General features: G+C 42.2%; 1 protein-coding gene across 1 annotated transcript in view; it reads right to left on the bottom strand.

The window, feature by feature from the left end:
* The window catches only part of PTPRR (protein tyrosine phosphatase, receptor type R), a 129,678-nt gene that overhangs the window by 5,409 nt on the left and 98,915 nt on the right, over positions 1-25,354 (bottom strand). The window contains exons 9-11 of the mRNA XM_006026949.3: positions 10,641-10,751; positions 9,309-9,466; positions 5,521-5,634 (exon numbers count right to left, since the gene is read on the bottom strand). Coding sequence (XP_006027011.1) covers positions 5,521-5,634; positions 9,309-9,466; positions 10,641-10,751 — 383 coding nt within the window. The remainder of the gene's footprint in view (positions 1-5,520; positions 5,635-9,308; positions 9,467-10,640; positions 10,752-25,354) is intronic.

The raw sequence follows: 25,354 nt of genomic DNA, 5'->3' as shown, positions 1-25,354 counted from the left end.
AAGCCGCTTTAAAGGCCAATTTTGTGGAATGTACAAAGGCTTGACTACTGCAGTCTCTTATTTCTAGAAATCACATGCTGTGAGAAAGCTCTAGCTGTTACAAAATATAGCAACCCATGCTTAGCATGAGCACATCACTGTAATTCTCCCTCACCACTGGTTACCTTTTCTTTAGCAACCATAGACCTCACCATGATAGTTACTTTCCACATAGCATCAAAATGCTTTCCAAGAGGGAAAGGTTTGTGGCTAGGAGTCAAAATGTCACAAGAACTGGGTCTAGACTATGGAACTCACTTCCATCAGTGATAAGAATGATGACAGGCTTCCCTCCACATAGACACCATAGATACCATATCAAATCAAGCAATTTCTCCTACAGGCTGGAAAGGAAGGAAGGAAGACTGCTATTGATATTTCTTTTATAAAAGTCCTGGAAGTACTTAAATACTGCAGTATCAAGTAGTTTTATATAATTAGAGTTATATAGTCCATTTTTAATATTATGTGCCAAGTATTGTGAAGTTAGCAGATTTATTCAGTATTCAAAAACTACCCACAAATTTCTTTGGGAAATAATTCTGGGGTTTACAGATCATTCATTAGGAATATGTCACTCATTCTTTCTACATAAGGTACTATGTGTACTTTGTGGCATTACTTGGTTGGGTGATTTATATAACTAACCCAAGATCTCAGCAGCTCTCAAATTGCCTACTGGGGTATAAAAATTGCAATGTTCTGTTTTAAATTCCATATCTGCACTACTGCAAATTAACTTTGCAGTTGAATTTGTTTTCAGGGAATACGCAAATTGAAAATTTGGTGAGGTGGTTTTTTGTTTGTTGGTTTTTGGGCCAGTATTTTATTTACAATAGCAAAGCTTATTCACAGGAATCTTCAGGGACTGGAGGCATAAATGCTGTCAAAGCAACTGAACTTCCTTAAAAATTCAAATGGACAACTCATGGAAAAGGATGTCTTGCAACATTCCCCCAGCTCTGCTGCTCAATGGAGTCTTCTACAGATGCAGATTCAAACAGGCAGGCCTTGCCACTTCTATTATCCAAAGAAGCGTTATAAACTTGACTTCCCTTTTTGTTGCACATTAGTAATATTTAATATAAAGGGTGCCATCAATCTCCTAAGGTTGAGTTAGTAGCAGAAGGGAGGGGTGTACCAAGAGAAAATTTACCTCCACAAATCAGGTTTTTTATGGGGAGCAGAGAAGATAGCTTATAATTATAGCTCTCCCTCTGCACGACTAGCCAGAACTACTGGCTCTTCTGCAATAACTGGACCAAGACCCTGTGTACTTTTTTCTTAGTCTGTACAGGGTGTGTAAAAAGGGAAACAGTCCCTGGTATTCTGAAAGTGCAAGGACTGTAACTTTGCCTGGCTCTATTTCCGGGCTGCAAAGGGCAGGGAAGCTACTTGTCCTTTGTCCTTCCCTTGCTCATCACTGGCGCAGCTGGGCATAGTCTGGTCCCAAATGAATATGATGCCTTTTTTTAAAAACTTCAGTGATTAGTCAAAATACTTAAACAATGAATTGACGCATGTTGGAAATTCTTTTCATCCTGTCTGAGAAACCAAAAGAAAACTCATTGAAGATAATTCCAAGAATGTGCCTTTAAGAACGTAGTGAGTTTCTAGGTACAGTATTACAAAAAAAGCTTGAAGATACATGGTATCAAAGGTTTCTTGCTTATGTGCATAGCAAAACTGCAGTTCACACTGAGTGCAGTTGAATCCTATCTCTGGACTGGGTTTGGGAGAGGCAGAGGCCGGCCTCTCTACACAGCACAGCATCCCTGGCTGCCAGTAGGTTCTTCCACCCATTACTCAGCTTTTGTAACTTAAGCTGCAGTTTTGGAGCAGAGGAAATACTGACACACCTTAGTTGGGAAATTCATTCCCCACTACAACTCTATTTCGAAAACCACAGCTCTGGGTTTGGTTCTTCATGCAGCTAATCCAGACTCCAATTCCAGGCTTGGGAGTTATTTTTTACATAATATTTCCCTCCTTCACTTTCAGTTGCTGTACTGGCCCATGGCAGTAAGTAAATTAAGCTGGAGTTGGCTCAGTATGTAAAGTACTTATGCATTGTTGTCTTTCATAAACAATCGGTTAGATGCGCTCTGCTAAAATTCAGGCTGTGGGCCCATGCAGTAGAAAGTTCACTCAAAGTGGAGATATAGCAATATAAATGGCTCACTACCCGCACTACTCACAGGACCTGGATTTAGCCAGGGATGCACTTCTACATGCTTCCAGTACTTCAGGTAGGGCTGGCTGGAAAGGCAGTGGGGACACAGCATTTGAGAGATGAACTCACTTAAAGTTCTAAGCCAGCCTCTTCCAGCAGGACACCTGTGGATCCCCAGCAGTACATTAAAGGTATCCTTTCTTCCCTGTGCCCTTTATTTTTATGTTTTACAAGGGGACTCTGAGGGATAAATTCATAGCCCTGCTTGCAGCACAAAAGCTCACCCTAAACATGTACAAAAATTGATATCTTGCCTGTACTTTATGACCTTTCAGACTAACATACTACACATATGTTAAAGGTATAATCCCTCCTCCTTCCTCTGAATTGTTCCTGATTGCTGATGGAAGCCCTGCAGCAGTAATAAAAAGAGAGTGCAAGACTGTCTCTCCCAGATAAGTCCCTTGCCCTGAGAATGTAGGGGGTTGTGCAGCCAATTTTGCCAGTCATATGCCACCTTGTGATTCTACCACATTGCAGAAATTCTCAGATGGCAAGTCAAGTTGGCTTTAGGGAACTTTCTATATTGCCATAATTATACCAAGAGGCTGCATTGACCCTAAGACTGGAAACCTCATCATTGATTAGATTGCAGACCTTGGGTTTGTTTCACTCACACTGTGAACTAGGGCCCCCTCTACATTCGCAGGTAAAGGTGCAATGGGATCTAATGCGTAATCCATAGTCACACCTCCTGCCATGCCACATGTGCATGGCAGGAGGCACAACTGTGGGATCATGCATTAGATTCCACTGCACTTCACTTCTGGTGCAGGGAGAACCCAATCCTGGGCTCCCCTTGCACTGGCAAGAAGCTTCTGTGACTGGGAGCCCCCTCAGCTGTGAGGGCTCCTGGCCATGGAGGTACCCCCATGACTGGGAGATGCAGCTGTTGCAGCTTCCCAGCCCTGGGAGTGTGTGAAGCCCCCAGAGCCAGAAGTTCTTGGCTGTTATGATCTCCCAGCTCCAGGGACTTCACACACCCCCATGGCTGGAAGGCTGCAATTGCTGTGATCTCTTAGTCCTGGGGATTTTATGCACCTCTGGGACTAGGAGATTGTAGCCAAACACTGGGAGGCATGCTGCCAAGACCCAGCATCTGCAGTTGTGGAACTCTGGGTCCCAGTGGCTGTAGGGTACTCTCAGGACCTAGAGTTGGCATCTCCTGGGGTTGAGAGTCCCCTTATTTGTGGGACTTCCAGCCTGGTGCCCCCCTGCACCTGGGAGCCCCATTAGCTAACCGTCTCCCAGTTGGAGGAGAGACCCTGCTACACATGCAAATTAAAGTTCAATAGCAACCAGCTATAAAGTTAGACCTCATTTTTGATGTCTAACTTTATAGCTGGTTGGAGCTTTTTATGATGTGACAGCAACTTTGTATGTGGAGCTGGTCTCAAGGTAATTGTGCAATTAACCAGTTAATTGCATGATATCTGCATCATGTAGAGGGAGCCTAGATAGCAGATTAAACCAATCAGCTAGGAACTATGACTAATTATGAAAGACAAAGTATCTGTTTTTTCTGAATTTTAACTGGAAAATAATCTTATTTATTTACGTGTTATGTCAACTAATGCTTAAGTCTTTAGTGAATGAGGATATGGAAAAACTGCCCATAAGAGCTACAGCATTTATTAGCGCGAGTCAACAATATGCATACGAATCTAGTGAATAAGCAGGCATGTCAAATTACAATATTTAGAGATTCTTTAAAATACATGTGTGCATTGTGAGATTCACTGCTTCCCTGAATATGTCTATTTAGATCAGATATCCACTGTTCTGATTTGACTTAATCTTCTTCTAAATTCATCTGGTGTAGTAATATTTATAAGTGATTAAATAAAAACACAATGTCAGATTCTGTGGCCAGTTATACCAATGCAAGTTTGGAATAATTGTTTCAAGATGGGAATAAGTACATTAATACTGGTGTACCTAAAAGCAGGGTTTGCTCCAGTATAGTGAAAACACAGCTGGACGTCATGAAGAATAAATATAAAAGATTCTATAATAGAGCTACTAAAAGGGAAATAAATATTCCCTGTTTCATTTTTTAAGGCAGCAAATACACTGTCAAATGGATAGTGGGAAATTCGATTAGACAGTTTGTGAATCAGAGGAGGGATTTTCCCTTTTCCTATGTGTCATTTATGTTCATAAGCTGCAAGATCCGGCTAGAAATAATTCCCCTTAGAGCAGGAATTAGCATCTTTTAGGAGTGATGGACTGAAATAATGCCACTTGCTCCATAAAGGGCCAGTGCTGATGACCCAGTTGCTACCACTGACATTTCTCTGTGCCATCTGGCCACTGCCATGCGTGCAAATCCTGATCCCTCCTCCCCCAATATTGCAGAAGCCCCATGCTGCCAAATTGCTACCAATACTCAGGCTTCCTGGGCTGGATAGAATTCCTCCATGAGCTGACAATTAAACTAATATTGAAATCAGCCATGTTTCTTATCATTGCACCTAGGAAGTCATAGCTCCCTACCTTACTTAAGTGAAAACTACTCATGCAAGAGAAACATAAAATCCCAAACTGAGGTCCTGACAGAAGAGAAAAATAGAAAATTTGTTAATAGATATTTTGGTTAAAGTGTGGAGAGGGATTTCCCAAAGCACTCGGTGGGTGTGTCTCTATAGTTTCCCTAGTGATCTTAAGACCACGACCAAGAACACACCCTATCCACTTACTCACATTCTGCATGTAATGTGTGCTGAAAAAATGTTGGGTGGTTTCCTGGTGGTAGGTACCTAGGAAGGCTCTCCAGATCTGTCCAGGACATGCTTCTGAGAGTGATGAGCAGTGTACCTGGCCACAGTCTTGGGATCACCTTGAAACTAGTATAGGCATACCCTGCCCTGGCCTAACTTTGCTCTTGCTGAAGTCCATAGTAAAAATCCCTCTAGCAAAGATGGACAGGAAATTAGGGCAACTGATATTTTCTGAAAATCCTACGCATGATAGTTTGGAATTCTTAAGTCTTCCCATGTGGCATGTTAACATTTTAAGAACCTAAGCATTTCAGTTCACATTTACAATTTACCAGAGTCATTTGTAGATGCTGATATTTCTAACCTTCTGTAATATTGTAGAGTGTTGGCTTCAGGACAGTATTTCTGCATTAAAGTACTTCTGTTCTGAGGTTAACTGACAAATACATCAGATTTTAATGTAACAAACATTGACTACAAATGGCATGTCAGTTATTTGACTGATCTGATGGTTGCATTACAACTCACCTGTCCACTCGAAGCTGGCAGACAATGCTTAATAGATCTACAACTCCTTCTTCCTTTAACTGGTGACAACCAATGGCAGTAGCAATAAAACATCCAGTTCTTCCTATACCAGCACTGAAAGCAGAATTAAAACAAAGATGAATCTCTCAGTTCTACTTCAACTTGTTTTCTTCATAAAACTCTGACCTCTGATTTATGGACAAAAAAATATATATAAAGTGCTAAATATGGAGAAGAGAAAATGGTAAGCAGTTAGGTGTATGATTAATAAGGCTAACATTTCTTTTTAGTTACAAATCAATGTGTTTCATGCTACAGCAGATTATCAGTCGTGGGTTACCTTGTGCTATTAGTTGTGCCTATATGTTTTCATTCTCCTCAGAAGTGTATGGAAGGAACAACTTAATGCAAAACTTCAAAAGTTTCAGTGAGACTGAGGAGTTTAAGTATCCTCTAGACCTAAGAAATGGATGATGGAGATGTGGCATAAGAAGCAGAGCTGGCCCCAAGAGGCAACAGACCTGGGGATTTGTCCAAGCACTCCTCCCTCCTTCCCTAACTTCACCTTGCTTGGCTGGAGAGTTTCCACTCTAGTCCTTTTTTATCAGCCATGGCTACATAGAAGAAAAATTAATAGTACCAGTGTTATCCACCACCCTCTCCCCTCCCCCTGCAGAGAGGAAAAGAAGTCAGTATGCCTTTTAGTAGGCGCATTCTTTGCCCCTTGTGTCTCCAGCATCTATCTACCTATGACTTTGAGGAACTGGGCCATCGTTCCTTTCGTCTGTTCCAGGAATTCACTGAAACCATTTCTACATATTTGTTCCTGCTGGGGGAAAATGTGCAGAAGATGTTATCTGGCAGTTAAAAGTAAATGTCAGGAGTCAGAATTCCAAATCACCATGCTTGACTTCAGATTTCAGATGAGTATCAGGACTTTATGTTAGGATTTAACCACTTTGTGCCTCAATTTGGCCATCCACAATTTCTCCATACACAGTAAGGGTCCCCAACCCTTGGTCTGCAGGAAACATACTCCCTGCAGAACTCTAAGACAGAAGAACCCTTGTGGCAGCCACAAGAAATTAAAAAGTTAAAACTGAGATTGACAGAGAGTGCAGAATAGGAAGGATATTGCCTGCAGCAGTGTTGGGGATGGTTGTGCTTTGAGCAGGAGGTTGGACTAGATGACCTCCTGAGGTCCCTTTCAATCTTAATTGTCTATGATTCTATGGTTCTATGAACTAAAATGGGGAAACCAGGGCAACGGCTCTGGGTGCTGACTTGGGGGCAAGTGAGGGAAGAGTAGAAAAAAACAGCTGCCACCACAGCCACATGATCATGCTTGTGACAGTGACAGCTGAAAATCACCACTGCCCGGGCACCAGAATGCCTTGTTATGCTTCGAGTTGTCTGCAATGTTTTCCTGCTTCACGACTGTTGGCCATAAGCCAACAAAATTTGCAGACTACTGATTTATCTAATGAGTATACACTCATCTATGCACCTTATAGTTCTCTTTAATTAGGTTAAGTTAGTGGCAATAAAATATTTTGGATTGCCATAAGAGTGTAAAGTGTTGTTAGGATTAAGCACACATACTACAGCTAAACAAAATCTGATGGAATTAAAGATGTGTGTGTATCTAAGACTCAAGAGCCCTCCCATCTGGAAGTCAGGATTATCAACAGGACTCAGTAACTAAACACATACAGATAGCTGAGCCAAAAAATAAGATGTTAATAAGAGGCAAAACTAGCAGCGTAAGAAAAGGCTGATTTCCTTAGCTGGGTGTGAGCTGTACTCCTGAACACTAGGATTATTTGGGAGAACATGTCCAAAAGGGGCTAGAGACGTTTTATCAAAAGGGGAAAACAAAGGCACTAATTTAAGCAAATCAAGGCATGTGCGTTCTCTTCTCTAAAATATTCTGGAATCCTTGAAAAAAGGAGTGCATAAATTAAAACTCTGAATTGGCCAGTATTTTTTCACAGCAGAACACTCTACATCAAGCTTCTTGGCTGTGTTATACAGTTCAAATTTTCCTATGGATTAACTGTTCTTGGACAACTTTTCTAATTCTTTTAACAAACAAAAGGATTTAAAAATTTTTCCCTCCCCACATCAGTCATGTAGGCCCTATCATTTACCTAGCTTTAGTGCAGAGAGGTCCAACTGAATCCAACATACTGGGATCATCTACATGTGCATTTAAGTGTGACTAAATTTAATGCGCATCAAACTAATGTGCATTAAGTGATTTTTGGCAGGGGTCTACATGTGTAGAGATTTGGCACTAAAGTTAGTGCTAAGTCCCTGCAGCCCTGCCGTGTTCCCCTACTGGCTGAGCAGACCTGGCCCGCATCTACATGTGCATTAACCAGTCACACCTAAATTTGATACCTGTACTTGTAGGTATCAAATATAGGCATGATTAGCTTAATTTTGCCATTTTTAATGTGCATTAAGGGCACACACATGTAAATGCACACCCGTAATACACATTAAATTAGGCCAATGCATATTAATATGTTGCATGTAGATGCACCCACTATTCCCCCCCTCCCCTTTTCTGTTGTTGTCCATCCTCATCATAGTATTTTTGTGATCTTCTTATCTAAGTACTCTGAGGTGCTTATCACTGCACACTATGGTAATACAGTATGACACTGCACATTTCCATTTGTTTGTTTGTAGAATACTCCTTCAAGACTCTAATATGAAAACATTTGGGTGAGGAATGGGTAGGCTTATTATATCATCATATAAAGAGTGAAGGCAGTATTTGGTTCATTTGATATGTGGAGTAAGATGGGTTGTCGTTTGCATATATTCAGCCAATTGGGTTTGTGCAAATGTTGCAAACCCAAAAACATTTGTGAATTTTAGCACTAATGTATATTTGTCTGAAATGCTTACCTGAAGCTTGTTATCTTATTATTATCCTGTGTAAAAAATACATTAGTCATCCAATCATAGGGCAGAACACATGACTTAAGCGATGGATCGCACAACATGAATAATGAATATCAATTAAAGTGAGCAATGAACAAGAAACAGAACTGAAAACTACTTCTTAGAACTAGGCTTTTGGTTGTAGTCGTGTTGGTCTAAGGACACAGGCAGGCAAGGCTCTTGGGTAGATGTGAGATCTTTTATTAGACCAACTGAGTAGTTAGAAAAAAGTTCAAGCTTTTGGGCTCAATCACCTTTCTTCAAGCATAGGAAGTCTCTGCTGTTCTGAGACTCCAAGGAATGAGAGAAGCTAAAAGTGTGACAGGATGTCAGTGAGAATGTAAATAGGTAGAAATTAGGCTCTACCTTTTGTTTTTACATTCTCACTGACATCCTGTCACACTTTTAGCTTCTCTCATTCCTTGGAGTCTCAGAACAGCAGAGACTTCCTATGCCTGAAGAAGGGTGATTGCACCCAAAAGCTTGATAAGATCTCTTTTCCAACTATTCAATTGGTCTAATAAAAGATCTCACATCTATCCAAAGAGCCAATCTTCACAACTAGCTCTCAAATGCTTAAATTCCTTAATACTTTAGCAGAATTTGGGATTAGTTCAGAAACTAGGGCCATTTAAAAAGTACTACATTTCTAAAATACATTAATGTAAACTAACAATCAGTATTTAATAAAAGCATGTGGATAAACTTCTTTTTTAGCACTTCCAAAAAAACCCAATGCAAAGAGGAAAGGGCCTTTAAGATAGATTTTTTTCTATAAGCCCCTATAGAAGTTTGCTTGCAATAATCAATTTAAGAAAATGTGAGGAGATTACCTGCAGTGCACAATTACAGGACCTCTGCCAGGTGATGCCATCCTATCCTCTTCCACATCCAGCATGAGCTGCAGAAGAGGCTGAGCACTGTCTGGGGTTTTGTGGTCAGGCCAGGATGTGTACCAATAGTGTTTCACATTTCGTGACTGACTCCCTTGCTGAAAGTGATTTAAAGATATGAATTGTGCATTTTGGATGAACAATTTTTAACATTTAGTTTATTTCTGTCAAAATTACATTAAAACCTGGAAACCAAAGGAAGGAATATGTACATAGGCTGGCACAATTTAACCCAAGGGTGGCTGAAAATATATTATCATGCCAAATACCAGTGGTAATCTGGAACATCCAACATCTGATAAACTGAATGCCTTGGTACTCAGGTCCAGATTGTCTCCCACTTCAGCTATCTGGCTGTGCTCCTCAGTGGGCTGTCTGGTGAACTGGGAATTATTGGACCATTTTGACATCACCTTTTTTCTGTCTCTTCCAATGTGGGATAGGGATGGAAAGACTGGCAAAGGAGAAGTGGAATCAGGCCAGAATCTGGCCTTCTATCATCTTTCATATTTATGAAATAGCTTAATCTATCTACTCTATATCCTTACCATCAGAGGTTTTACTACAATACCTAGATACAGAACACACACGAACAGAACTACTGCATGGGCTAGACTAATCGTTTCTCTCTTCTAGCATGCGGTCTTCAAGATGTTTCAGGAACAGGAGATAGTTACCATATTGTGGGCAGTTATGGAATAATTTACTAATAGTAGCAGTTTCTTCCTAATTCCAGACAGTTCAAGTTTAGTTTATGCTTCAAGGCATAACGTTGGTATCCCTTTAGGACTGAAACTCTTGAGGTCCCTTCAAACCCCTTTTTCCTTATGATTCTAATCTTTTATTTTTATCTTGTCTGATGGGCCATTAACATCATCTTCATTCAAATCAACCTTTAATGTTTCTTTGAATCCTGTTAAACTTCAGGGGTCTGAGTTTCAATTAAAGTAAAAGCTCTATACATCACTCTAGCCATGTGAAGAATTCCTAAAGTTATTGTACTATAAGAGGGTGAAATGTGTTCCAATTTTAAGGCCTGTTAATGCTGCCAAAATGATACAGAATAGCTTTAGTATAAATATTATTGGGAAATGGTTTCACTTTTTCCTTGTAGCCGTGAGTTCCACAGGTCATTTATTCATCATGCCAAAAACATATATATCCCTTTTCAGTTTTAAACTGATTGCCTTTCAGTTTCACTTAATATCCAGCATGGAAGAATTACAGATATTTGAAGGACATTTATCTATGACAGGCACAGAACATTGTTACCTTTAATATAAGGTTGCGAACAGTATAGTTCTCACATTCTTGCACGTTGGTAACAAGGACTTCAACTTTCCCATATATTCCTCTTTTTTCTGGCCAATACAGCACACATTTCTGAAATGGAAACATCAGTGGCATCAAATAATCAGTGTCTCGATTCATACTGATATCTGATTCTTACTAGCACTTATTTGTCCAACAAGCAGAGATTAAAGCAATCAAGGCGGTATTCACATATCCTTAGCATAAAACATTCTAAGTAACATGCTGTAGGCAGTTCAATTAATGTTTTGGGACCTAATTCTTAGAAAATGTTGGATCATTTTAAGCCCAGCTAAAGCATCTGTGGTAATTAGGCCTAAAATGCCTCAAGTTGGATGCCCCTAAAGCAGAGGCATAATCCATAATCTAAGGATCTTTTTGAAAGTATTTACCTTAAAATATGAATCCGGACTATACTATGGGACACTGAATATAATTAGCTATTCAGAAACACAACCAAGTTCAAATGAAGACAAATATTTTACAGCAAGGATAAATTACAAATTAAGGGTGGATTTTTTTTACCAAAACATTTTATAAGTTTATGCAGTTAAATCCTAAATATGGTTTCTCTTCAAGCAGAAGTCCCTGAAAATGGGGACTGAATAAGGGACTTAGAATGCATCTAATGCTTAACAAGAACTTTGACTCTATTTACTATTGAGACCCCTGATTGAAAGCATTTAGGTGTAGTCTCACAACCTAATGAATTAAAAACCATAAATACTTTGTTAAGTCAAGGCCTAACAAGGGAGAATTTTAACTAAGTGGTAATGAAAATAAAAAAGTTCACTGTCTTGCCTACATTTTGTGAACAATTCTATGAGTACAGAGCATCATTATGAAACTAGTAAAGTATGTGAACAAGTTATCTGCTAAACATCTGCTCAAAGGCAGATGCAGAGGCAGATAACACTTATAAAGCAAAATCTATATATTGTGCAGTACTATGCTTACATACATCACAGCTGCTAATGCATAGACATTTCAAATAGGATTCAAACCAAATTCACGCTGAATCCAACATTGTAATATGCAATGGCAAGGAAAAAAAACGAACCCCAAAACAAAGTTTTCTATGACCACTGTATCTACAAGAATGTTATCTGTTTAAGAAGTCTTGATGCAAGAGAGAGAGATTCAGAGAGCAGCTACTTATCAGCTCTTATTATATAGTGAAATGAAATAATCACTTTAATATCATGTGCCACCATAAAACACAATTTTCAGTAAATATTAATAGAGGTAGGGGAAAAATCAGTATAGTTCCATTGAAATGCAAGAACCGATCATCTAGCAAGATATTTAAACTTCTAGACAACCTGATAGCCCAATAGCTGATTGAGCTGAATACAAACACTGCTGCAGTATAAATACTGTTCTAAAAATAGATGCTCATTACCTTAGTACTCTGAGATGTATGAAAGCCACATTTTTCTGAAACTCAGGTTATACTGACCAATCTACTTCGTTTCATTCAAAGATGTCATCAGTTGCATTTTAAGACTTGAAGAATTACTGTGCATCTTAAAACTCACCTCTCTGAAGGTACCAAGAATGCTGACAAAATGCTCTCAGAAATGTATATGACAAAAGCATTCAAAAGTTCAAATCACCCAATGTAACACATGCAGCCACTATCAGCTCTGAGATCTAAAAGACATGCCCCTCCCTGGGATTGTAGCTTTCGTTGCTAATATGGGAAAAGAAAAGTCAAAATATACAGTTGCACCCTGACTATCAACAATGGTACAGTCAGTCTCTAAGACTTCTTGATAAATAAGGGTACTGTGTTCTGCATGCCGAAAACTTCAGGAGCTCTGAAAGTATGTTTATCTTGACTCTCTACTAGCATGGTAATTGGCAGATTGCACTGGGTGGACATTGCAATTGTTCATTAAGACAGTCCTCAGTGAATAGCTTCAATATCCTATCTACTTTTAGTAAAACATAATGGCTGTTTTAAAGCACAGTCTCCATGTATCATTTGAAACCTCTCTATTTGTTATAACCAAAAAAAGAAAAAAAAAAAAAGCTGTAATCAGTTGGCTCAGACTCTTCTAAAAAGGCAAATATCTCAGAAAAGATTGCTTTTATTACAGTACAGATAGAAATTGAGGAGCATACTCACAATAGTGCATAAATTTCACAGAAGCATAACTCTGAAAGAAGCAACTTGCTCAAAACAATTAACTTCACTGGCAAGAAAACTTTATTAGGCAAGGTATACCTGTTCAAAACTCAGCCAGTGTCTAACCATTGTACTAACTAACCTGGGATATATTGTCAGGAAACACTTATTGCATTGGATATGGCTACTGTGTTTAAGAATATAGAGAGGATTTTCTAGATCTTTACTGGGCACGTCTACACGTGCATTTACATCACATTAAATTTACTGCTCAGTAAACAGAAATAGGCCAGTGTCTACAGGTGCAAGCGTTAAAGCACATTAACACTATGCGTGGTCTGATTTGGGATTGAAGTTAGATCCAAGTCAGTCCACACGCACAGCATTATTGTGTAGTAAGGTGTCTATATGTGTGTTACTGAGCAGTAACTAATTGGCATCATACAGGGATCAAATTTACGCCCAAGCCAGCATAAGTCACCATAGTTACTGCACAGTATGGGCTTGCATGTGTAGATGCATACCCATACTGCACAGTAATTTTAGGTTACTGCATGGGAATTTAGGTTCCTGAGCAATAACTGTGCAGGTGTAGATGCACCCACTGAGTAATAGTCTTCTCATACTTCCCATTGCTTTTCCTGGTAGTACTGCATCTGTACCTTACTGTTCTTACAGTGCCTCAGATTTTTTTTAACCTTGTATAAATGGCCACCTACTTAACTACTTTCTAAATATATGCTTTTTATTTATGTGTTTGGGGATGATTGTAGAATCCTTCATATAATCAGATTAATGAGAATTACACATGGGAGTTTAAAAATAGTCTCAACCATTTAGATGTAAAATTATGAACCATCTTCACATGATCTTCACTGGGTTTTGTGTGCCAACATAATCACATTCAATAATAACAACTCTGTCCCAACTGGTCCTGAATTTACACTTAGCTAACAGTCCTCACACTTCTTGAGTCCCTCCCTTCTCCATTTCCATTTTATATCATTGCTCCCAATGGTGCCTCTATGTCTTTTTTTACCTCTTGCCTGTTTCAGTACAGCAAGTATCATCTCTGTCTTCTTTCAAATTCCTACCAAGGACTAATTTAATTTGATTAGCTGCTTTCTACTATGACCTTTTACTTCAGGGTTATTTATTTCGGAACTGGTGTCTGACCTCATTTAAAAAAAAAAGATCCAACCATTAAAACTAAAAAGAGATTTACACACAAAATATATCACATGATCTTTAATTTCTTTCAATATTTGTCCTTGTCTCTTGCCCCTTTACCCTCCAACACAGTTGCAGCCTTAATTCTACCTCTATCCTCAGTCCTGTCTCTCTGAGATCACCCTCCTCAAGTATCAGACCTCATGCTTTTACTTCTCCTTATGCAGAATTCTGTAATTCTTCCATTCTTAGACTAGGCTCTAGTCTACAGTTCCACTTATATCAACTATACCTATCCAACAGGCCCAACCTTGGCACTTGAAATTGTTCTTTTCAGGAGTCTATGGCCAGTAATGTTTAATGAGCAACCAGGCTTCTTAGAAACAATGTAGTGCTTCTATTATAGCATGTTTTTCTGACCAATTACACACCTTTCTTGGGAAAGAGATCCTTTTTCAGATAGCAGAGTTCTTTTGTTCTCTGTTCCCTGGCTTAGGACTTTCTGGACAAAAGTGATTTTTTAAGTTCATATGGAGGAAGTAAAATCTTCAAAATTATCAATGTTGATGTTATCTTTTAACAATCCTTGAGTGTTTCTGGAGAAGTGGATTATTAATCCTGTTCCTGTTTTCTGTCCTATACTGACATCTTCATACAGTAAATGTTCCAGTAAGCAGGTCATAATTCATAATTCATAAATTATGACAAAGCAGTTCCTACTCTTACCCTGACCTCAACTGTCTATTGCTGAAGTCATGCTAAACTATATTAATTCAAATTCAGACCCTGAGGAGCCCACTACTGGAACACTTGTATACTGCAATCCTCGAAGCAAGGACTTTGCCTAAATTCCTATTCTTTCTATTAGATGTCTAAAGCTAAGGCACCACTTGGCCAAAAGAGAGTGATCCTTTGTGGGAAGATGTATAACTTTCCCATTCTTTCAATAGGCAGATTTAGATACCTATAGAGCATTTCAGTGCTAAATAGGAAGCTGCCTACTGGTAACCAACAGGAAAAGCTAAGGAGAGATGTATGTGAATTCCTGCTCCTCAGGTATTTGATGAAGGGCAGCACACTATGTGCCTTCAAAGTCTCACAATCCTACCAAAGAATGGAAAGAGGAAGGATGATCCAACACTCTTTTAGCCAGTAGCCTAGGATTTAGGTCACTTTCCAAGGAAGTGGGAGACTTGGGTTCATAGCTCCACCCAGTTGGAGGTGACTTGAACTTGTATCCCTACTTTCCAGGAAGTTGCCATAACCACTAGAATATGGGCAAGGCAGGACTGAGGGCATCCTCATCCTTCCTGTAAAAGCTGGGTGTGAAGCAGTGAGACAGAACTTACAGCATGGAGGGCCGGCAGGGTTGCAGTTGCAGCCCGGAAAGGAAGGAAAATACCCACCCAATTTCCGAAGCAGCATCTTGCTCAGGATTGGTAGATGGAGGCCGCTCAAAGGTATTTTGGGCCCCAGGGAGGGGCAGAGAGGGGTCAGTTCCCTGCAGGCCACAGGGAGAGAGGAGCGGCTGAGCGTCTTGGCAGGCAGAAACTGCAGAACGGGCCTGAGGAGCCCTGCAGGAGTGACCCTGAGGCAGGCGGAGGCCTGTGAACAAGTGGCTAGTGGGAATCTCCGGAGCAGAGCTGCAGCTGAGGATCCAGAGCGGGGGAGCCCACAAGGTCAGAGAGAATCTCTGGACTAGAGTTTTTCCAACAGAGGATCCAGAGGAGGGCCGGAAGGGAAAAATCTACAGTCACAGGTAGAGCCTTCCTGCACAAGAGGGAGACCCCAAAAAGACTGTGTACGTTCATAGGGGTGCAGGGCAGGCTAGCACACAGCAGAAAATGGACTAAGGGATTGTTTTTTGTGGGGGGGACATTGCCAGAGCCTGACAAGAAGGCTGAGAAGCAGCCGGGGGGGCGTTCTGTGATTTCTCTTGTTGTCTATTTTGATTTTGAGCGCAGGCCAAGACCGGCCCCTGGAAGGGTGTACCCAAAAGAGGCACTAGGACACCCTGGGGTGCAGAGGAGGTTACAACAGGCAACACTGCAACCTGGCTGTGGAAGAACATCGTAAAACACCATCTGGAGAGGTTAGGGTGGGGTAAAGGGGAGGTTTGGAGCCCCACCGAAGACACAGGGATCAAGACCAGGCAGGATCACTGTGGGAATTGCCTCCCGGGAATATATAGGTCATCAAAGTTGTGGCAGGGGAGAAAAACATAAGATCCACTTCCTGGCAGACATGGTGATCCAGAGCCAAGGTCTACCCTGTCATCACCTGTAGGCAGACTAGCACAGGGCAGCATGAGCAAACTGTATAATACCTACAGATGTCACATTGGTGCATTGTCCAGGAAAACAGAACCCACCCCAGGGGTAGAGATGGAGTTTGACCCATTAGTAGGAGGCATTGCAGGCACAGGGGTCATGCAACAGACTTTGGGCCTTTTTGTACAACTGTTGCAGCAGCAGCAGCAGGCGGTCAGATAGATGGCAGCGGACGAGCAGCTGATAAGACAGCAGGAGTTAATGTAGCATCAACTGATAGATTTCTGAGCACCTAAAATGACAACAGAAGATGACCCCGAAACATTTTTGGAGAGTTTTGAAAGGGGTGCCATGGTGGCAGGATTATACCCATCAAAATGGGCGGCCAAATTAGGGGTGCTGTTAGTAGGGCAGGCACAGGCAGCATATAGTAACATGTCAAGAACAGATGCTTAGAATTATGAGAAGGTTCAGGAGGAAATCCTACACTGTCTGGATATTACCCCTGAAAGATATAGGCAGATGTTCCGGGCGTGGAAGAGGAAGGAGGAGAAGACACCTAGGGCCCTGTTACAAAGATTAACAGACTTATTAAATAGGTGGCTAAAGGCAGGAGTCACATACTTGGAGGAAGTGATTGATATGATCCTATGAGAACAGTTCCTTACTGATTTAGAGGAAGGCACGCAGAGGTGGGTCAAGTGCCATCATCCCAAGACCTCTAGAGAGGCTCTGCAGTTGGCAGAGGATTTTGAGTGTGCACAGGGGGGAAGGGGCTCATGAAAAATTGGACAGGCCTAATAATAGTATAAGTGGGAAGACGGGAGAACGCCGGGGACAGCACAATAGTAAGGGACACCACAGGCCAATAGTGACAAGAGTCACCTGCTTCAGATGCGGAAAGAAAGGGCACATGGCTAGGGACTGTCCAAATAGCTCACGCCTATATAGTTCAGAAATATATATGCGGCGCGAAGGGAAGAATGAGTCCACAGTTGCATGGGAACAACCCCTGGTGGAGATGATGGATTGTAGTCTAGGGAGAGTAGCAGAGAGTCAACGATGGGCCAAGCTGTCAGTGTTGGTGGAAGTGGCAGGATGTGTGATCTGGGCAATAATAGATATCGGATGTGATCAAACCTTGGTCCGAAAAGGGTTAGTACCTTTGAGTGAAAAGGCGAGGTTGACACCCATACGGATGGTATGTTTGCATGGGCACGGCTGCATGTACCCAAGGATGAAAGTATGGCTCACAATAAGAGGGGTCACGTGGGAATGGCCAGTGGGGATAGTTGATGATCCGTTGCACCCTATGATTGTGGGTCAGGACTGGCCAGAGATATATCAATTGTTGGCAAAGGATCAGGAGTAAGCGGATCCTAGTGAGGGGCTGATAGGCCAGGAAAATGAAGAAGGGTCAGACAGGGAGGATGCTGACCTATGGGACACGAGTGCGTTTGCTGGCGGGGCGCAATTCTGGGATGCGCAATGGGAGGAACCGGCGTTCTGAGCTGTCTGGGAGTCGGAGATTGCCAAAAGAGAACAACAAGTGATATGTCCAGAATTGTGCAACCAACTGCCATGGTGTGAGGTGAGAAAAGGTGTGTTGTATTGGCTTAAAAGGGGGCAGTGAGATGATGAAGTGTTAGCCCAGATTATGGTATCACGGGATTATTGCCATGATTTATTGTGATTGGCCCATGCCCGCCCACTGCGGGGGCATCTGGGTAAACAGAAAACTATAGCCCAGGTGACATGTAGTTTCTTTTGGCCGGGGTGTTACCAGGATGTAGAACAGTTTTGTAATCAATGCCTTGAATGCCAGAGGGTCAGCGTAAAGAAACCCCCTAGAGTGTCCGTAATTTCTGAACCTTTCATACGCGTAGCCCTGGATGTGATTGGCCCACTCCCCAAAAGTGCGGGAGGGCATCAGTTTATATTAGTGCTGATTGATTATGCGACCAGGTATCCTGTCGCAGTGCCCCTAAGGGCAGTCACGAGTTCAAAAGTGGCAGAGGAATTGTTGAATTGGATTTCGAGGGTGGGACTGCCGAGGGAGATCATTACTGACCAGGGAATGAATTTTATGTCCCATGTGATGAGGGGATTGTGCCAGATATTACACATAAAGCACCTGCATACAGTGATTTACCACCCCCAGACTAATGGTCTGGTGGAGCATTTTAATGGGACATTAAAGGCCATGTTGAGGAGGTGCGCCCAGGAGGACCCAAGACAGTGGGATTTGTTGATCCCACCATTACTGTTTGTGGTTAGAGAGGTGCTGCAAGCATCGTTAGGGTATGCACCATTTGAGCTGGTGTATGGGCATACCCCACGGAGCTTATTACACGTAGTTCATGAAGAGTGGGAAAAGGAGGGGAATGAAGGAACAGCCCCTTCTCAGTACGTGACAAACCTCAGGGAGTGACTTATGAAGGTGAATCAGGTGGCTGGTGATCACCTGAGGAAGGCTCAAATGAACCAGAAGCAGCAGTATGACCAAGGGGCCAAAGAAAGAGAGTTTTCGGTGGGGCACAGGGTATTGGTCCTGTTACCCAGTTCAACTAGTAAATTTCTGACTTGCTGGCAGGGGCCGTTCCAGATCGTACGCCAGGTTGGTCCAGTAGAATACGAGGTATTACGGCCAGGACATGGAAGGGATAGGCAGATATTTCATGTATTTCAGGCTAACCTGTTGAAGTTGTGGCAGGAGCCAGAGGGATTGTTGGCCACCTCTATCCCAGAGAAAGAGGAGTTTGGAAGGGAGTTGGGAGACGTGGAGACAGACAGGTTCAACTTAGAGACCCCAGCCACAGGATCCAGTTTGATGGAGAGGCAACTAAGACAGTTGAACCAGGTATTAGAGAAATTTGCTGATGTATTCAGTGAAATCCCAGGGAGAACAAGGGATGCAGTGCATGGAATTAGAACACCAGAAGGGGCTATTGTGCAGGAAAGGTGGAGAAGGATCCTATACCACCATTATCAGGCAGTGAAGGAGGAAATAGGAAAGATGCTTCAACAGGGAATAATTAAGCCCTCTAGAAGTCCGTGGAGAAGCTGTATAGTGACCATCCCCCAAAAGGATGGGTCACTCCGCTTGTGTATAAATTTTCGTAAGCTCAATGCTATCACCCAGTTTGATGCGTTTCCCATGCCTCGTGTTGAGGAGTTGCTGGAAAGGATAGGGCAGTCTGAATTTATCTCCACCTTTGATATAGCCAAAGGATATTGGCAGATCCCAGTAAAACCAAAAGATCAGGCTAAAACAGCATTCGGAATGCCATGGGGACTCTATGAGTTTTGTAGAATGCCCTTTGGCCTAAATGGTGCAGTGGCCACTTTTCAAAGGCTGATGGACTGGTTACATGAATATGCTGCTGCTTATATTGATGATATAGTCATATATACCAAGACCTGGGGGCAACATCTAGCAGCAGTCCAAGCAGTTTTACAGGAGTTAAGGTGATCAGGATTGAGGGTAAACCCAGGAAAATGTACATTAGGACAGCGCGAGATAGATTATTTGGGTTTTTGCGTGGGGCAAGGACAAAACAAACCCTTAATAGATAAGGTAGAGGTGATTAAAAGTTATTGGGTCCCTCGAACCAAAATACAAATGAGAGGTTTTCTCTGTTTAGCCGGGTATTATTGACAATTTATACTGAGATTTGTGGAATTAGCAGTCCTGCTTACTAACATGAACAAGGGGAAGGGGAATGGCCCCATACAGTGGACAGAGCTACAACAGCAAGCCTTTGAGGCAGTCAAGCAGGCTTTATATAAGGATGTTATACTACACACCCTGGATTTTGCACTGCCCTTTATCCTTCAGGTAGATGCACCAGGACAGCCGCTAGGGGCCAAGATCTCCCAGAGGATTGAGGGCAGGAAAAACCGATAGCCTACGCCAGTAGGTGATTAAATGACCATGAACAAAGGTACGCTGCAGTAAAAAGAGTGTCTAGCAGTGAAATGGGTCTGGAGTACTTTCGGTACTACCTGTTGGGGTGGGAATTCACAGTTATAACAGATCACGCACCACTGAAATGGTTAAAATCCTCCAAGACAGACAATGCCCGTATAACAAGGTGGGCCTTGGCTTTGCAGCCATTTCAGTTTACAGTTGAATATCGACCAGGTAAAGACAATGTTGTGGCTGATTTTCTTTCTTGTTGCTACTCAAGCAAGTCTCTCGAAACACAGCACGCATCAAGAGAGCAGGTGATGGTCCAAGAAGAAAACCCCCCCGCATGAACAAAGAAGGGTGCCTGACTGCGTCTTAACTGGGTGGGGGATATGTGAAGCAGTGAGACAGAACTTACAGCATGGAGGGCCGGCAGGGCTGCAGCTGCAGCCCGGAAAGGAAGGAAAATACCCACCCAATTTCCGAGGCAGCATCTTGCTCAGGATTGGTAGAGGGAGGCCGCTCAAAGGTATTTTGGGCCCCAGGGAGGGGCAGAGAGGGGTCAGTTCCCTGCAGGCCACAGGGAGAGAGGAGCGGCTGAGCGTCTTGGCAGGCAGAAACTGCAGAACGGGCCTGAGGAGCCCTGCAGGAGTGACCCTGAGGCAGGCGGAGGCCTGTGAACAAGTGGCTAGTGGGAATCTCCGGATGGGACTCTCTGGAGCGGAGCTGCAGCTGATGATCCAGAGCAAGGGAGTCCACAAGGCCAGAGAGAATCTCTGGACTGGAGTTTTTCCAACAGAGGATCCAGAGGAGGGCCGGAAGGGAAAAATCTACAGTCACAGGTAGAGCCTTCCTGCACAAGAGGGAGACCCCAAAAAGACTGTGTACGTTCATAGGGGTGCAGGGCAGGCTAGCACACAGCAGAAAATGGACTAAGGGATTGTTTTTTTGGGGGGGACATTGCCAGAGCCTGACAAGAAGGCTGAGAAGCAGCCGGGGGGGCGGGGCGGGGGCGTGGTTCTGTGATTTCTCTTGCTGTCTATTTTGATTTTGTTTGAGCGCAGGCCAAGACCGGCCCCTGGAAGGGTGTACCCAAGAGAGGCACTAGGACACCCTGGGGTGCAGAGGAGGTTACAACAGGCAGCACTGCAACCTTGCTGTGGAATAACATCGTAAAACACCATCTGGAGAGGTTAGGCTGGGGGAAAAGGGGGTGCAGAGGAGGTTACAACAGGCAGCACTGCAACCTTGCTGTGGAATAACATCGTAAAACACCATCTGGAGAGGTTAGGCTGGGGTAAAGGGGAGGTTTGGAGCCCCACTGAAGACACAGGGATCAAGACCAGGCAGGATCACTGTGGGAATTGCCTCCCGGGAATATATAGGTCATCAAAGTTGTGGCAGGTGAGAAAAATGTAAGATCCACTTCCTGGCAGACATGGTGATCCAGAGCCTAGGTCTACCCTGTCGCCACCTGTAGGCAGACTAGCACAGGGCAGCACTAGCAAGCCCTATAATACCTACAGACATCACACTGGGTTTCTGGGTGGATAAGATAGCAAGAAACAGGAGGAGATTCAGCAAGAAAGATCAAGACTCTGAAGCCTAGTAAGAGGGGCACTGCCCTAGGAGGGAGGGAGATTATATGGGTTTTTCTTCCACTGCTGTTTATACCTTTTATCCAATAACTATTTTCTGCAGAAACCAGTCATAACTAAACTAACAGTGAATTCTACAAGATCCAGTATTTCCAACAGCTACGTTTCTTTAGTTCCCATCAAAAGTATCAAAAGAATGACTGCAAACATTTTTGCATGGAAAACCATCCATTGTGTAAAACATTTCTCAGAGTGCTGGATTGTAGACTTTATTTATGCTTTAGAAATATGCTTCCTGCCTGATACGTAATACTATTGCCATTATTTTGAGGATAAACAAAATGTATACAGTCCATAGAGTAGGTTTGTAAATATGCAAATTATCTGATGGCAGAAAAGTCTATAAAATAGTGTATTACCTTCTCTGGATGTTTGTCTAAATTTTTATTGCTCCAGTGTCTTGACTAAATGATGAAAACATTTCACTTTCATGACTCAATGGATAAGGACTAATAAGATTAGAGGGTTTTTTTCCTCTCTTTATTTAAAACACAAGAAATCTATATGCACCATAGGACATTTTTGGACTTTATCCTAATTGTATTGAAATAAGACTTTGTTATTCCTAAATTTTTATAGCTGAGTTCCCAGGTACTTGCTACTTATTCAGGTAAAATTCTTATTGATTCACTGAATGAATAAATATGACAGAAGGATCTTCCAATCAATGCTTGATATTATGTTTTCCAGTTCCAGTTTTCTGGGTTTTGGTCAGTAAAACCAACCACACTGCAGTTCCTGTAACCTCCCCTGCCACTGACTAACCAGTTTCCATTGATTTATTAGAACTAAATCCAAAGAGACAGCAAAAAATAATGAAACATGCATTTGTTATGCAGACCAAATTAATCTTATTTTCTACATTTTAATTTCCCTTTGTATGCATTTTCATTAATTTAACAGAAATTTATTACAGCAAATTTCAATCATTTTATATCTTTCTCAAATGTCCCTCATAAAAAGAAACTCACTCAATTTAGACCAAATTTTATCTTCCTTATATACAACTCACTTTCTTTATTGTAACTTTATCAAATCAGAACTCTAAATTGTGAAACTAAAGTCATGAAGGATTTTACTTATTCTAAAGAAATGTATGTGACATTTTGTCTGAAATCTTTATTGTTATTTTTATGTTCCCTGTTTTGGACACACACTATGGCTCCAGTCCTTAGCTGGAGAAAAGTGAAGGCATGCCAGCCTTTACCTAAGATTTGATTTGATTATTGAGAGGGTGAAAGAAATGAGAGGGGGGGGGGTAAGAGGGAGGCAGGGGTGCTGCTGCTTTTGAACAGGAGCGTGTTAATGTGCATGTCTATGTGTGCATATTATAAACAAGCCCTGAAAATGATGGCAATGCTGCAGAGAACAAAACAGCAATAATTGCAAAGTGTTATTTTGTTAAACAGCAGCTGTTTTGCCTCCTTTCTAAGCAGTAAATATTTTAATAGAAAAGTTAATGCACTGAAAATGGTAAACATTGAAACTGTTTTCTTCCCAGCAGCAAGAAAAACAACAGAACAACTCAGCTAACAATCCGGAATTTCTTAACATTTCTTGCCAGCATTTCTCACTGGAATGTCAGAACAATTTGTGTAAACACAGACATTCTCCTTGTAGCCTGGGAACTACTAAAGATGCCTCACCCTCTTTTATTAGGAGGAAATTATCAGTGTCAGTCCACAACAATGCTGATAAATACTACTGAAGCAGGACTGCATAATTCAGGTAAACACAGGGTTTCCTGGTTCATTGGAAACCACTGGACATTTCTTTCAAGTCATTCTTCTCACATAGTGTTAAAAGTAAGTGTTTAAAAGTTCTGTATTTTCTCAAATAGTTGTTAGTCTTGCCATACTGTAGTGGGGTAAGTTTTCAAAAGTAATCAATTAATGTAAGTCACACGGGCATTTGCTTGGCTACACTAACAGTTTCAAAATGATACCTGATGTGGAAACATACTCTACATCATTTAGGCTAGGGAGAGACATTCAAAAAGCCTGAGCCTGAATTGAGTCAAACTTTGCAGAAGGGAGGACTGCTTGTGTGGAGTGCATGCATCTACTGATGATACTGAGTTTTTCAATCTCCCTCTCCCTCCTTCTTCATACTGTATGCAGCAAACCTGACAGGCAAGGGAGCCAGCAGGGAGCTGATAACACAGCAGCCCATCAAGAAAATAAAAGCCTCTCATTAGTTCAAGCTCTTCTTAAACAACTTTTTCCAAGGAAAAAATGGAGGAACATTACCAGCTGACCTGCTGATTAGCTCCAAAAAGCCCTAAGTGGGCACTGTCCTGTCTGCTTTTGTCCTGTCCCGGTGAAATTGGAAATTGGACACACACAGACACCTCTCAACGTAAGCTAGCATACCACATGCTGGCAAGGGTCCTTGGGGCTGGGGTCTGTTGTGGGAGATGGCAGGGAGGGAGGGGGGATCCCTGTTTGAGCAGCGAGTGGAGAGGGGGGATGGGGCAGGGGGAAGCCAAGCAGACCCTGCAGTCTCTGCTGGAGCTCTTGCTAGGGAGCAGAGGGGCAGGGTCAGGCCTGCTTTCTGGAGAAGACAGCCCAGCCCAGTGCTGCAAAGCATCTGGGATGCTGGGGGACTCTGCTTTAACTTAAACCAGGAAGGGGTCTGGGACAGGCATTACATAAACTGGTTTGACATAAATCAGTTAAGTCTGATAATACATTCAACCAGGTTTATCTTAACCCACTTTTAGCCATTTTGAAACTGGTTTATGTGCACTGAACTTATGTTCTTCTACAGGTTTAAACCAGTTTCTGATCATTTAAACTGGTTTATGTGTAATGGCTGTTCCTAGCTTTACAGCACAGATGTACTTTATAATGCTTTCCTGTCTGACATTTTTAAATTGGACTAACCTAAATTCCACACTCACAGAGGGCAAGGGACATTCTGTGGACATGTGCAGCAGGGCTGGACAGCCTTTTACATGCATGGTTGCTCTGAGCAGCCATAGTTGCAATCTTTTTCTTCTCAAGACATGTCAACACTGCCTGGGCAACCTGTGTAGAGGCACTGCAGTGAAGACTGGCTTAACCACTCCCTATCCATTAATGTATTAACCACTTTAATGTGGCTCTGGGCACGACCAAGACATCATTGTTTGCTGTCGCTCAGTTCCACATCAGAGTGAGAAGGTTTGGTTTTTCCTATGCATCTGGGTTTGCTGACTGCCACCTGGGGCCAGGAAGGATGTTTTTCCCCCTCCTCTTGCTAAAGGTATCAGGTTTTTTTTTCCTGCTGTTCTCAGAAGCATGGGGTGTTGACTGCAGAGAGTGTTGTCCAATTGCTCAGAGTCAGACCAACTGCTATATTTGGGGTCAGGAAGTAATTTTACCTCACAGTCGAATTGGTACAGACTATGGAGAGTTTTGCTTTCCTCTGTAGTGAGGGGCATGGGATTCTTCCTTGGATCTATAGAGTGCATTTAACCTTGCAGTGGCAAGACACTGATAGTGCCCTAATTCTCCTGCTTTACCTAAGACAAGTTAGGGTGTTTTTGGCATTCC

Source organism: Alligator sinensis, unplaced genomic scaffold, assembly GCF_000455745.1.
Source record: "Alligator sinensis unplaced genomic scaffold, ASM45574v1 scaffold506_1, whole genome shotgun sequence".
Lineage (NCBI taxonomy): Eukaryota > Metazoa > Chordata > Crocodylia > Alligatoridae > Alligator > Alligator sinensis.
The sequence above is the reverse complement of the archived record's forward strand: the minus strand, read 5'-3'. Positions and strand labels throughout refer to the sequence as shown.